This window comes from Diorhabda carinulata, chromosome X (assembly GCF_026250575.1).
Source record: "Diorhabda carinulata isolate Delta chromosome X, icDioCari1.1, whole genome shotgun sequence".
NCBI classification, from domain to species: Eukaryota; Metazoa; Arthropoda; class Insecta; order Coleoptera; family Chrysomelidae; genus Diorhabda; species Diorhabda carinulata.
In genome coordinates this window covers 48,608,916-48,624,639 of record NC_079472.1, presented here as the reverse complement: position 1 = coordinate 48,624,639, position 15,724 = coordinate 48,608,916, and the positions used below count along the sequence as shown (strand labels likewise).

The window sequence follows — 15,724 nt, the reverse complement described above, 5'->3', positions numbered from 1 at the left end:
TTGCATATTCTAAATTTGAATAAGTATCTGGCATTTTGCAACACTAATAATCACATAAATTCGAAATTAAGCGTTCACTGTACACTGACATCAAAACGTCAGAATTATCAAATGCCTTTGAGCTTCGAACATGGCATACTTTGATAGTGTTAAAATTCAGATATAAGTGGAAAGCTAGATGAACATTTTTAATTACTCCATAATTTGAAAAAAAAAAAATGAAAATCGAATAAGAACATATGATTATTTTCACGTTTATAATACACTCCTAAAGTTGATGTGCTGCTCCCGACTCACCCGTATAAGTCAAGAACGACAAACACCATGCATAAAAGGAGATGACGACCGAGAAATTATTGGATTGATTAAAAATAAAGACAGTAGGGAAGATAAAAACTATGAATTGAAAAAAATACGAAGTAGGAAGAGAAAATGCATGAAACCGGCAAGGAGAATGTCCTTGCCATTATTTCTATGGGATGTATTAACAAGAATATATATAATTGAATAGAAACGCCTTACATTATAGTTCACTTAGATAGGTACGTAGACATAAGACAGAAAATATTTAATTAATACTTCAATGTTTAGATATCAACACATTCAAATACGAGTAGATATTACACTTGATTGTTATGTATCGTGAACTTTCACTGTGATTAAGTGATCATCTTTCTTGGACCCCGAGTCATTGAAAGGAGTTACGTATTCCTGTCTTAAAAGGAGTTTGTTTGTATATGTTAATGAGAAACGATGTATAATACTGGTATATACAGGTTAATATGAATTATTATAAAAATAATGAAAATAAAAGCAGCAAAGAAAAAAGACTCAAGCCTACTAACGTTCATGCACAATAAGCTGTGCGGAGCACGTTGATTCCCCTTTATCGTTCTTGGCTACAGCAATATACATTCCATTGTCTTCTTTAGTAGCTTCTTTGATGGTAAGTTTGAATTCATTCGTTTTATCATTAACAGAAGCTTGGATCCTCGAGTTAGAATCAATTATTTGTTTGTTATTCTTTAGCCATGTGAAAGAATTGGGTGTGGAGTTTATAGTTACACCGAAATGTGCAGTTTCACCAGCTAGTGTTCAAACAGAAGAATTAATAAGTTGTTATATTTTGAACTCTACAAATATTATATTTCAATTGCACTCATGAAATTCTGATTTGGTTGGAATATTCCCAACTGCACCTGCTGTATTTTAATACAATGAAACTTTTAGATAGGTGGCATAAGTTAGAAATAACATGCATATTTTGCTGTTATGTCTAACGAAGTGTAGTTTACTGTCAGTCGGATTATATAAATAAATTAGTCATTACTATTTGGAATTAACTCTCGATACTTTTTGAATTGATTTTGGTTCAAAATATAACTTTTTAGAAGCTGATAATAGGGTGAAAATGCGTGCTTCTATAGCTTTAATGACATCAAAGTGCTATTAAGTTTTTTGATGATTTGTTGCTACAATGGGTCTGAAAAAGATGTCGGGCTTAAATTTTTAAATGATTGCGCACGCCGTTCGTTGGTTTGTTTATGTCACCAGCGCGGATCGAGTGCCACCGACAAGCTAAGGCAGCATCCACATCACGTTGTATTGTTTTACCATTCTATCGTGTATCACTACCACTGTACCAAATGAAGTATTTTTAATTATCCCTAAGGGAGAAAAATTACAGAAAAATGGAATGATACAATGAAAAAAGGAAGTAAAAGGAATAGGTACTGTTTGACCAATTACAAGTAATTGGTTTTGTTGTGAAGATAATTTCAAGGTTAGTAGGTATTTTCTTTTTTAAATAGCATATATTCAATATTTAAACTTACGGTACAGCGTAGCTTGACATATTATCGTGACAATAATGTAGTAGTTTTATGGTGTTACTTGTGATTTGATTTTCTTGTCTTTTTGAATTGACGTGGCGTCCAGACTGAATTTAACTTGAATATTGTTAAAGTTAAAGGGGCACTACCGATTTTTCAGAAATATTAATTTTTAAAATTTACATTTAGTATAGAGCAAATTTGACCTCTAGGGTATTTTTTTCAGTATCGGTCTGATGATCATGACAAAATCATCAAAATGTGGTACGGATATTTATTTTTTTATAAAACCTTTTATAAAACTATATTTTTTAGTTAGGTGAGTCAACAACTTTTGCTAGTTAATTAACTAAATTAAATTAATAAAATCTAGGGATATAATCACATTTAGAAAACAAATCTATTTCCTTATCTCATTTTAATTATTTTTTGATGAAAATCTGACACCTTTTACTCCTTACAAGTCCAACAAATTGAAGTCGAATTTGCTCCAAATTATCTCAAAACTAAGAGGTTACGTGCATATAAAATTTTCTTGTTTTTGTCCCATGAATATGTCATTCAATCGACCTGTCTGTTCATTTGGTTCAACCCGCGAATTTTAACAGTCATAAGAACGTGTTTTTTGACAAAATGAGTAGTCATTTCAAATGAATCTATTTGAGGCAAGTTATTTGATGAACCACGTGAAAGCACCTTAATTTTTATAAACAAATTAACCATTTGTGTCAAAAGTCACTCTAACCAGTAGCAGTAGGCCGGCCGCTCTCCTATTCTATCGGCGTTGATGACGTAGCACCTATTTGGAACGGATCTCGGGTGGTATAAAATATATTCAGACTTCTAAACTTTGTAAGTTTGCTAATACTAATCATATCAACTTGGAATAAAAAGAATTATTTTTGTAAAATTAAGTTGTATTTTAAATTTTCCAAGCCCATTTGTAATTGAATATTGTCTAAAAAAGTTTCCTATGCAATTCAAAAGCAATGCACCACTACACTTGATTCAGTTTTGCTCCTATAGTAGGTACCATTTAGATGCTACTAAAAGAGGTGCGATAATGATTTTTGTAGTATCAATTATTTGCGTACAAGCGTATCAAAATTGCACTTGTTCCAACTTTATCAGTTTATCAGTTTATTATTATAGCCGCTTTAGAGAGAACGTTGATGGTTTATGGAACATGGATCATGAGTAACGCAGTAAGTTCTGTTTCAAATTGAAAAAACTGCTGAAGCAGCTTGAAAATAGACGAAAATGTGGAAGAATTGACTATTTGTTCATACAGGCCATTAACTGTTCAGAATGTCGTGAAATTTTTTATAGACAATGTTTTGATTAAGCGACTGAAGAATTATACAGTATCATTCTTCATCATGATAAGGCGCCTTGACACAAGCCACTTTTTATTCAGTACATTGCGGCTGCTAAGCTCAGTTCTATCATAAAGTTGACTCACGATCTCATCATTTCTGATACCATAAATACATGAATTGTCACACCAAAATATAACCAACAATCGAAATCATTTTGTTGATTCAAATCATTCAAATCCACGACATTAGTTTATTTTTCAACGTCATGTTTTAAAGTTTCTAATTTATCAGTAACAGAAAACTAGTATGGATAAAGCTTGGATTTTTACTGCTTTTCATATTAAGTTTTTATCGGATTAGATTGTAAGTAAGAGTTTCTCAGCATGATAAAGAAGAGAATTATGAATATATTCAAACCTATTATTTGATTGCTTGCGAATTATCCTAAATACGTAAAAATAATGATACTACATGTCACAGATTTCTTTAGTAATAATATAATTGTTGCTTTTTCACTTTATGTTAGAACTGCAGATATACTTACGTTCGATGCTAGCACCGCGAATAGTCTGTATGAATCTAGGCCTTCCATCTCCTAGTTCGTCTAGTTTATCTTCAGCTGATTTTTCGCGTACATTTCTTGCTTCCATGGAAATGGTATCGTAGGTTTCCTTACTTGCCATAGTCACACTTTCTTCAACAGCTTCCTTAGAAGACGATTTTGAACATATTTCTTTCAAAACATCAGTTTTCTCGGAAGATTTCTTGGTAAAAGTTTCTGAAGTTTCTTGAGAACTAGCTTTTTGAGATGAAGTTTCGGAATCTTTTTGTAAATCAGCTTCAGAAGATTGCTTTTGAATAGATTCGGAAGATTCTTGCGAAATTGCTTCTAGCGATTGTGCTGCGGCTAGTTCAGATTTTATATCTGATCTTGCTCCTGATTTAGAACTTTTGGTTGATTCTTCTAGGTAGGATTCCGATTTAACTTTTTTTGATACAAAAACTTCAGAATTTCCACTTGCTTCTTTGATTGCTGTTTCGCTAGATATTTTTATTGATGATGATTCTAAAATTTAAGATAAATATTGGTTACAATTATTTATATTTTGAAAAGTTAATCTAATATGGCAATTTAATAACCCTTTAAACAAGGTGAACAACTCAAACTTTTACCGTTAACTAGCGGAAATTGGAATGTAATTATCAATTTTTTTTGCATTAGCAGAGAGAACAAAGAACAGATAAAACATGGGAAGAGAATATAGCGATAATGATCACTAATTGTTAGTACAATATAATAAATTATTTATCAACAACCGTGTTAAAATTCTTCTATATAATTTTTTGAAATGAGTATAAAACAGTTCCTTAGGGCACTTTTCTAGGTATAAACCTAAAAAGTTACACTATTGATTTTTTCTTCTAATACTCCAAAATTGTTACAAACTTACCCCCATTAGCATCATAATATTTGGACTTTCTCTCATAAGAATCCGTCTTAACATCATCAACGTTTGAATCTTTTCTCAAATATTTTTTTGCATATTTCTCGTAAGCATCTTCTTCTTCATCTTTCCTTTCTTCTTTCGAATTACCCCTAGAATATTTTCTGTTATACTTATATTCTTCGTCATCTTTTTTATCCGATGCTGACTCGGTTCTAGAATATTTTCTAGTATATTTGGCGTATTTATCTTCTTCACTTTCCCCGATGGCCTTTCGGTCGGTAGAATACGAAGAATATTTGGATAATAAGTTGTCAGTATCGCTCTTCTCTTCTTCAATGGAAGCAGATCTTATAGAATATTTGGAGCCTAAATCTGCTGATAATCCTCTTTTGGAAGTGTAGCTGTAAGTATCGGTTGTTTTGGAGGGCTCTATATCAGTACCTTCCAAAGATGTTTTAATAGTTCTTCTTACGGAATAACTATCTCCGTCTGCAATACCTTCTGTTCTTGATTTGATACTTCTTCTTGAAAAAGTATAGTCATCATCTCCTAATCCATCTGTAATGGACCTAGAAGATTTCTTAGAATACGAACTGTATGATTCAGATCGATCTCCATCTCTTGCTTTTGTTACTTTTCTCGAATAACTATAGTTACCCCCATCATCATCGTCTGAAGATAACCTACTTTTTCTGAAATAACTGTAACCATCGTCTACTTCACCTGTAAGGGATTTTTTAGAGTTATAAGTAGAAGTCAAATCACCGTCACCACGGGAGTTTCTGGAACTGTAGCTAGACGTGATCGGAGATAAGTCACCAATGTCTGAACCGTAAGTTTTTCCATATTTGGACGTTGCACTTTCATATCTTGAACTTCCTCCTGTTAAACCAGAATCTATTCCATATTTACTGGAGTTATGTTCAGAACTGTATCTGGAAGATGAAAGACCACCATCTGTTGAATAGGAACCTAGGTCTGATCTTCTTGTATATGAAGATTCGTATCCGCCTTCTGCGAATTAAGATAGCAACAATAATTCCTTTTTCAATTACATTTTTTAGTTAACTGAAGACTGCTGAAGCTGGTTACGAATATTGCTAAGCGATCCAATATTTTTATTATGATATAAGCGTTTTTTAGAAAAAGTTAGAGTGAATTGTGCAATTGGTATCTGTCTTAGATGTTAAGGTTAAATGTACAGTGTCAAAGAAGTGAATAGAATACAAACACAAAGTTTATTGGTTTCACTTGAGATAATTCCCTTATAAAAACGAATGATTCATTTTCTTGTATCTTTTCAAAGTTTCCTTTCGAGAGTAAACTAATAAGCATGTAATAAGTAAGGTTTACCACAAATCAGTGTTCAGTGTCTGTTGAGCCAGTTAATACCAGAGTTCCCAACTCTTAAAAATTTATCTCCTCAAACTCTAATAAAAAACAACTAATGTCCCGATAATTTCTAGGGATTTCCCGTCAAATAATTTTATTAGTTATTAAATCAATAATTAAATATCGTTAAAAATAATAGTTTAAAATAATCTATATATAATGTCATTAAGCAACATCATTGAAGAAATTATTTTCTTTAGATTCTGATTGTCTAAAATCACACATATTGACATTGAATAAAAATTATCGACTGTAATCGGATTGCGGATTTCAAATATCCATATTCATTAGGGTCAATGGAAGGAATAACAGCCAATGAGACCTTGTTACTCTGTTTCCAATTGGTAATTGGAGGGTTTAGAATACAGGTGGACCAAAGGTACTTTTGAGCAAGAGAAGTTTAAAGCTGAAACTTTACAACAAAATTACATGTTAATATTTTCACAAGTATATATTCAATTTAAGAAGTTCGAGTAGTAAATTTACGTAGATTTATTGAGTAAATTTCATGTTTTAAACACAAAATAAAAACAAAATAATAGATTTGAATGTATTTAGATGTAAAAAGTTTATATAGATAATGAACCAATTCTAAGTGTTGGTAATACACTTGTTTAGAGATCAAATTAGAAAGATTGAAAGAAAATATCAATTTCTAGTTGAAAGGAAAAGTTAATTGATAAAAAAATTCATCACCAGTGCCATTTCCTTCGGTTGCTTGTTGCCCTGGGTTTGACGATTTTTCTGATTCCCTGAAAGGTTTCTGATTCATTTTTTTGAGAGTCTTTTCGAGATGCCCAACGTTCGGAACCCCGAGGGGTCCTCCTTTTTCAAACCTCAACCACCGTATCTTAAGTCATTTGGTTTTTCTACCTTCAATGTCCTTTTTCCTGTTTGTGATATTCAAGAGATCCAAAATAAACTCGTCGTTTTACAACTTCAAACTGAGGCTTTTTTACTTTTGCAGTTTTAATGATCTACCAGTCACTAGGCACACACTGATGGTCGCATGTTTTTGGTTGCTCTCTCTATTATAACGATTTCATTATCATTGGGAAGTAAAGCCTGGTATAAATTTCATATCAATTGTTTATACATCCAATAGAGGGTCTTGAGAAAGTTTCTTCAGAGTGAGGGTAGTCTTTGTTTCCCTGTTTTGCCAGTCTTTGAGTCAAAAAACAGAATAACTTATTTGAATGTCTTAATCAGATCCCAGACGTGCATATAAGTAGTGCTGTTATTAAAACAAAGAATATCAAAGTTGTAGATATAAAGATTTATCTCATAGTAGACTACTGAGGTTGTTGTGAATTTGGCAAAAGTCAATACTTTTTGAGAATCAAATATGCATATTTTCTAGCCTGCGAGCCTTCCGCGTCTCTGCGCTCGCTTGTTCTGCTCACTTTAATTGCAACTCTATTTCTCTCATCAGTTTTAGCATTGATTCTTTGAAATAACTTTCCACAATTGCTGCACTTAAGATCATCTAGACTTGGTTTAATTGTATTCTAAAATAAAATATAACAATCTGCGACTAAGCACCAAAACCTGCTGTTACCTAGCGGATATTATCAGAAATAGGACTTGGCTCACTATGACACTGAAATTTTATATAGTTGGTACATGTTATAGCATAGCTTCTACTTGGATTCCTAGTCCTCCAATGAATAATTACTTAACGGATTTAAGTAACATTTACTAGACGAACATGAGTTTGCGCCCGAGCGATAGTAATTCGATAATTTTTGCATGAATTTAGTGACAGCCTCGACCGGTTTCTATAGCATCACAATCTTTGTTATGTTGATAAATTCTGGTGATTTTAGGTCACTTCTGATTGGAAATTAGTTTTTGAAAATAGTAAAAAAATTGTCGTTTCGACCTATTTCAATCTTTATCAAAACATGACTTGACACTGATAGTTTGTATAATTATATTCATGAATAGATCACGTTCAACCCGAATTTCAAATAAAAATTTGTTTAACCACGTTTTATCCTAAGTTGTCCTATTTCAAAAATGAGTAGTAGCCATCAATTGAATTCTCAATAATTGCATTGAAATTTATTATGTGACGCTATTTACATAGGACAGAAATCTCAGTGTTCAGAAACTAGATTAAAGGTTATCATTTGAACACAATGAAATATTGAAAAATATTACAGACAATTATACAAACTCACAAGTTTTTGAAATGGAATGAGAGCAAAAAAAAAGAGAATTTTTAGAAATGTCCCACATAAATTTGAACGATAAAGCTGTGAATGATAAGAAAGATTTGAACAATTTGAGTTGATTTATAATAGTATTTACAGGAAATAAAAAAGAACATAAGATGATATGAAAGAAAAAAAGAGGGCATTCATATAAAGAAGTAACATAATTGATGTGATAAGCTCCACCTAATAAAGAGGCAAACATGCCAATGTATATTTCGGCAACCATCATTAAAAAAATTGGCCTAACCACTAAAAATATCTTCTCCTTAAGTCTACCTGAAAAGTAACAATTGATAAGGGAATTTTTACATTCTCAACTTTTTTATTTTCAAAACTTTCCAAAAATCTGTCACATGACGTCTCAATCATGTGCGGAAAGCGTTTTCAGATAACATAAAATAAAAAGATGAAAGTTGTATCATGCTGTTTATAATTCATCTATGAGCGACAGATAGTCCCTCAACGTAAACCATTATTTTTGATCTTATTACTCATTTTCTGTTATGTTATCTTAGAAAACATTTATCCAATTTTTTCTAATAATTCTAATTAATGTTCTATTAATATCCACACCACTTAATATTACTAAAGTTTCATAAATCGTTATTGTTAGTTTGACGTTGTTAATGAAATAAAAAAAGGTATTTCCTATGTTTTTCTAGACATTTTAATAAATATAGGGTGGTTTTTAAGTAAATAAAAGTTTTATATATCATAAATTATTACTACACAAGGGTGATAAGTAGGGAAGAAAGTTTACTTACAACCCGTCGTCAAGGGTAATCGATGCTTATTTGGTATTTGTTATTTACGACCTTCAAAACAATGTTAAAATACGTTGTGGGAGAAGAAAAAATTTGCATTTTTTGAATTTCTTATCCTTTCATATCAATTGATTGATATATTTGAAAGGATTTCTAACATATATTTTTGAGTAAGGATATTAGCAATGATAGATGATTAGGTTAGGTTAGGCACTTATATCACAAAATAGGTTTCAACGTGAAAGATTATAAGTCATATTTAGAGCCAACTTTTCAATAACAAATGCTGCTATGAACAAAAAATTATCATTATCTATAACTGTAGGTGATACAAATTTTATAAGAAACAAATCATCACAAATTGCGTTAACATTTAGACATTTTGTATTTGCTGCAAAGTTAACAAACACAAAGTTAACTCGCCCGAAACGAATCATCATCTATAGTTGCTGCTTTCCCTCTTTAAAAATGTTAGTTGAAGATCCTTTTAAAAAGGATTATCAATTGATATAAAAAATTGGGAAAATATTCGAAACACACATTCGAAACAAAGTGAAAATCAAAGTGGATATTTGAAATATGCTACCAGACACAATCCAATCATTTTTTCTAGGGTAGAAACCGATAATTTAATAACCTCATAAACAAGTTGCAATTTTACTATCGAATATATTTAGTTTACTAAAAGCCTTTACTTCTAGCGTACACCGTACAAAATAACCAATGGATATTATATTTTTGGGTATAAAATAAATGAGAATACATTAAATGAGGCTTAACAACTATGAATACAGCTGGAAGTATACCATAAGAATTGATTAACAAAGCAAAAGGTGCAACTTTGGTTTATTATTGAAAATACTGCACTGTTCAACATCTTCAGGCTGAGGTCGGAAAGTTTTCAGACAACCCTCGTAATATCACTGGCCCTTTAACCGTAGATATATCCTATAAACACTTGTTAATAGGTAATGATGCACCTTGCCTAATTCAAATCAACTTATGCAGGGTTTCAAATATTTTAAAACCTTTTAGGTGATATTTTTTGTAGACCAGGCAGAAGTGAAATCACTAGCAAATTCCGTCACTGTATAGTATTTTGAACAGAAAAAGTAGACACACTGTATAATTGAAAAATTGAAAGAATTTCAAGGGACGTCTAGGTTAACTCAACAAGAAAACCAAATAGTTCTATTCTATATTTATTGGAGTAGTCGTTAAAAATAAAATTTTTTGCGTCACCCTCTATAAAGCTTCTTATCGATGAAAAAAAAAATGGGAATTTTTTTTAATTCAAACCATGTGCATTCGCACGATCACGAGTGAGTTTTGGGATATAATCATTTTTTGTCTTAAAGTATCTAATTGAATTTGAAATTATTATTTTTTGAGATTTGAAAATAGCTAGCAATGAAACCCCTTCAGTGTTGTAATTTTAAGTTATGAATTTTGACTTTAAGCTTTGTAAGAAGCTTGATATACTTCGTCATTTAAGCTAATGTTTCTATTTTTCTCTTATTGGGCTTTTCATACGTCTGTGAGCAGTTATGAATAAGTTTTTTTTATGAAAATCTCTTAACGTCTCCTTTGAAGGCACAAAATAATTTTCTATTGATAAGTTTAACTAGGTTCATGGAATTCCATCATTTACCATCAATTATCATGCATTCATATCTACGTCTATAGTTTCTATTTACTTTTCGAAATTCGTCTCACTTTGTGTGAATTATTAACTAAATAATGTAATAATTAAAGCATGTTCCACAGTATTTTTCTTGACTGTTCATTATTTCCTTTCACAAACTGAGTTGTATCTTATATTAAAAGTTACTACACACCGTTAGTAAAGTCTTATCTGAGGTGCGTATTTGAGGTTCAACATTAGACAAAATAAACAATATTATTTTCATCGAGTACTGTTTTATCTCTATAATGGAAAATATATTTTTGAATCGAAAGACACATATGTAAATTGCCGGAAATTAGCTGCTATCTTATTTGCAAATATTTGTTAAACATGCATGAGTACAACGATTTGTTTACAAAAGAAGAAGGGCAGAAATAATTCCTCATTTAAATCTTAGATAATTATAGAAGAGAAAGCATTAAAAATACGAAAGAAAACTTACTTGAGGCTTTGAGTGAAGAAATCTAAATAGTAAAATATCGTTTGTACTAATGTAATTAAAAAAAAATATCAATTTGGGGTCTATAATTTTTTATATTTCGAATAAAATTGTACTTTTCCCGAATAATTTCCCCCAAAATGATTACACGTGTTGTTTTGGATTAAAAAAAATTCCCAGTGTTTTGTAATAAAAAGAAGCTTTTTAGGTGACGTCGAAAAAAATTTAATTCTTAACGACCACCCGAATCTTTATATTTCTTGTTCAACAAATTAGATGTTAACGCAAAGCAATAAAACACACAATTAATATAATCATTTATTAAATCACACACCAATAAATCACAAAACTAACCTGATCGAGCTGATGAAGTATATCTTCGACTCATTTCGTCGCCTACTTCCACATTTACTTCAATGCCAACCTTAAAATCAGTTAATTTGATATCACTTTCTCCTGTTTTTTCAACACTATATAATTTTTCTATAGCACTACCAGGTATTTTTTCAGGAGGTGGCTTGATAATATAAGGAATAACTTCTTCAAGTACTCTTGGTTTATTGATTTCAACTAAAGGTTCTACAGCTTGAATTTTTTTGAGATGCTTATCGTCAACTTCCTCTTCAGTTATTCGTTTTAAGCTTTCACTTTCCGATTTAAGAAGTTCAGCTGTGGTTGTTTCGATTGGTAAACAAGCCTCAGGTAGCTTACTATTATCAGAAAATGTGGAGGATCGATGAGCTACAAATGATAAGTGTTCTAATATTTCACTTTCCGATTTTATAAGTTCATCAGTTGTTGTTTCAACTGGTAAACAAGATGTAGCTACTTCACTATTATCTCTAATTATAGCTTTAATAGACGACTGCTCAAACTTTGATTGGTGTACCTTTGAAGAAGCTTCTTCTGATTTAAATTGATGAGTTTCTGTTTCAATTTGCTCAACTTCAGTTTTTTCAAGCTTTGATTGTTGTAATTTCAATTCTTTTATAAGCGTATCTTGAGCTGCGGTACTTTCTGTTAATTTCTCCTTTCTAAAGTTTGTCTCTTCAGGTTCTTTTACAGGTAGTTCTACGCTTTCCTTCCTCCTTAAATGTCTCGGTTGCTGGGACTGCTTGAGTGGTTTAGCTTGTTCGATACCTGTTTCTTCTTCTGGTTTCTTTTGCTGATTTTGTTGATTTTTTTCTAGTGAACTTTGGATCTCTTTTGCAGGTTTAGTAGGAACTTCTTTTTTATATTCTGAAGTATGGACTTCTTTTGAGCTTTTTCTTATAGGTATCGATGATACGCTCTTTTGTATTTGCTGCTTCTCGCTAAATTTTTCTTTTGAGTCTCTACGATCAAGGGTAGCTGTCTCTTGTTGTTTTACCTCTGTAGATTGTGCTGATTCTTGTTGAGGGAAGGTTTCACGTTTCAATTTTTTTGATTTAGGGGAATCTGTGCTTTTTTCTCGTCGGTTTGCTGCTGGTTTTTCAACAGGTTTTATTTTGTGTTCTTCAACTTTTTCTGTTGGCGGGGATTTCAGATCGTCACTGCTAGTCTCTTCACTTTCACCTAAAAATTGAAAACACCAGATTATGAGAGACTATTTTGGGAAATGATATCAGAGTTTCTCAAAAAGGTGCCATATATAAGTTTTCCTCATTATTTGCTTTCAAACCAGGATCTTAAACATCATATTTTGATTATTCGACAAAAGCAACATTTCTTCCAATTAATTTAATAAGTTGACTTCTATTCACATTTCTTTTTAAATTAACTATGAAACTTACCGTGATTTTTCGCAAATTCTCTTATTTCTTTCAACCAAAACTCTTTAACGTCTCTATGTAGTTTTAAGGTTATGGCTTGCCCTCCAACCTTGTCAATTAATTCAAAGATGTATTTGTCTTCTAGATGATCTTTCACTGATACTTTAGTCAGCTAAAAGGGAAAGAACACATAAAATGATGGGTATTATAAACAATTATATATTCATCGCACATCCATAATATTATTTAGCATTTGAAATTCTGTTTCCTCAGAGTGAATAGAGATAGCGCTATTTGTCATACTGTGGGTGTGCTGTTGGTAGTTTTCAGAACGTGTATGGCTATTGCATTGGCAAGTCGCTTGAAAATTGGCATGTATGGAATCAGTGATTCGATTTTTATGGACAAAGAATGTGTTCGCATTTGATATTCGTTGTTAAATCGCAAGAGATAACAGCAAAGAAGCAATAAGCAGACAAATTTAATAAAATATTTTTAATCTTTTCCATTAAACAAACAGCAATAATTGAAAGTGATTAACAAGTTAATCTTGTATAGATGGAATTGAACTTCTAATATGCTGTAATATTTCCATGTATTTGTTAGATGTATGAAGAGAAACTTCCTGGATCTCAATTTTCAAGAAAATATCCAGCAGAACCATAATAGACTTAAAAAATTACATCAATAGTTTACTAATATGAATATGATTTTTATAACTATCTAGAGTTATTATCAAGAAGTAAATGAAAGCTTGGCTTGTCTAGATTTCAATTGCGACTTAATAAGAGTAATTAAAATTTTTAGCTTGCAATTTATTGATCTTTATAATTCAAATGAGAAAGGCTATTAGTATATTGCACATGATGTATACAAGTTGATGTTCTTTCATCCAAACGTCGCATCATTGATGAAGGTACTGAGTTTGTACGTTATGAGAAATTTTTGAGTTGAAGTTTTAAATACAATGACACTAATCAAATTGGAATTAGACGCAATAAAAATCACAAATTGTTTTACAAACAATGTATGAGAATAGTATGAATAGCTAACAACATAAATTGTAGATATATGAAACGACAGGAGGAGAACCACGAAATCAAGAAATTTTTAGGTGGGCGTTTACATGGAGGGGATTATCAGAAAATGTACTAAATAAACACGAAAAGAGTAAAGTTATATAAAAATATACTAGCTTTTACCCGCGGCTTCGCTTGCATCGAACCCATAAATAAGTATCAAAAATTATTATAATAGAAAATAACGAACTTTGTAGCTAAATTAGAACCTGAGATATAGATCTTTGAATGTAGAAAAATTGCCAAAAACCTACAAAAATCCATAACTCCACATTGAATGTCCGCGCCTAGCTCCTCTCCAACTCAACCTTTTAAGTGTTCAAAAACTCAAAAGAAAGAAGGTGTTTCAGCGAGTGTTTTTAAACCAAAACGAAGTCTCTATCTTGAATAGAACTTGAGATATTGAGGATAGAACGTGTGTATGTGAAAAACTCCCATAAGTAATGTACAGGGGGAAATCGCATTTGAGTATAACTTTTTCATTGAAAAAAAAAAAAAATAAAAAATTAAGCAAATCGGTTGGGTAGAACGCCTGAACGGACTCGGAATGGAAATCATCAATTTTTTTAATATACAAGATGATCATCGCTTATTGCGGACTCGGAATACAAACAAAACAATAAATAAATAGAAGTAGATGGTACTGGAATAGAACAGGGGGGAAGTGTTACAATTCTTAAGAGTGATAAACACAAGATGCTGAGATAAGAATAAAAAAATAATGAAACGTTATTAAAATATTAGTTTTACTTTTTAAACAAAAATGAGATTATAAACGAAACCAAATGAAACAATATACAGATTAATTGACTCTTAAAATTGAATTTTGGACAAATTGAAAACACGATTCGAAAAAAAAACCGTGCCATATATGGTACAAAACGATAGTAGTTAGAAGAATCAATGGAACATAACGAAATATAGAGAATAATAGAAATATATGATCAACTTTTGTTTAATTTTGTTTGTTAGTTCTTATTGTAGCTTTGATTACTTATCTCGTCATTTAGTTATCAACAGCCAATAATTTGCTATCCACATCTTGAATATTCACCTTGTTTCTTGTAGTTAAATCATGTTGAAGATCAGTCGTTTGTGGAATAATAATATTTTCACTATTCGGTAAAATGTGTCAATCTTTTGGATTTGACCTTCAGTTATACCACCAATTAGCAATTCTTAATATTAATTAATATTATTAATTGTACTTTAAAGATACCAGCTAGTGTCAATGTTACTACTAATGTCGCAGTAATCAAAAGTTTATATCTTGTATTCTCAACAAATTAACGTATTAATATTATCAGTTTTTACATGGTATTGAAAATATTGGATCGAAGTTGAATATATTTTTCTCAGTCAAGCTTTCACTGAATTTTCATGTATTGGGGTGTTTATTATAAACTTTATTATAAAGTACGGGGTCAATAACTTTAATTACCTAGATGTATTGATTCAAATAAATGAAAAAACTCACACGTATGCAGTCTTTCAGTTGAAATATCGATCGATCGTCTGATATTCTTCGGACTTTACAAACTAAAATGCGCGCCTTGAATAGAAACAAATATCGTTCTTTGGAAACGTCTTCGAAAGTTATTGTGAATCTATCGTGAGCTAGAAGTCTTCCTAATTTGTGAATACTGCCCTTGTATCCTTCAATGCTAGAGATAAATTTATCGTCTTGTGCTCGATGAGGAATACTTAGCATCAAATCAAGGGCCTTCTGGAGATCGATGTAGTTCTCACCAAGGCACGCGCTATATCTTACCAACTCCTAGAAGAAAAAACCAA

The 15,724-nt window shown here is 31.3% G+C and overlaps 1 protein-coding gene across 18 annotated transcripts in view; it reads right to left on the bottom strand.

Moving 5' to 3' along the window:
- The window catches only part of LOC130900496 (obscurin), a 137,701-nt gene that overhangs the window by 64,749 nt on the left and 57,228 nt on the right, over window positions 1-15,724 (bottom strand). For 13 of the 18 annotated variants that reach the window (XM_057811150.1, XM_057811151.1, XM_057811155.1 and 10 more), the window contains 6 exons: window positions 15,408-15,707; window positions 12,873-13,023; window positions 11,455-12,654; window positions 4,603-5,613; window positions 3,696-4,217; window positions 846-1,088 (listed from right to left, as the gene is read on the bottom strand). In XM_057811150.1, coding sequence (XP_057667133.1) covers window positions 846-1,088; window positions 3,696-4,217; window positions 4,603-5,613; window positions 11,455-12,654; window positions 12,873-13,023; window positions 15,408-15,707 — 3,427 coding nt within the window. The remainder of the gene's footprint in view (window positions 1-845; window positions 1,089-3,695; window positions 4,218-4,602; window positions 5,614-11,454; window positions 12,655-12,872; window positions 13,024-15,407; window positions 15,708-15,724) is intronic. The other 5 variants (XM_057811163.1, XM_057811167.1, XM_057811165.1 and 2 more) reach the window with 3 other exon arrangements.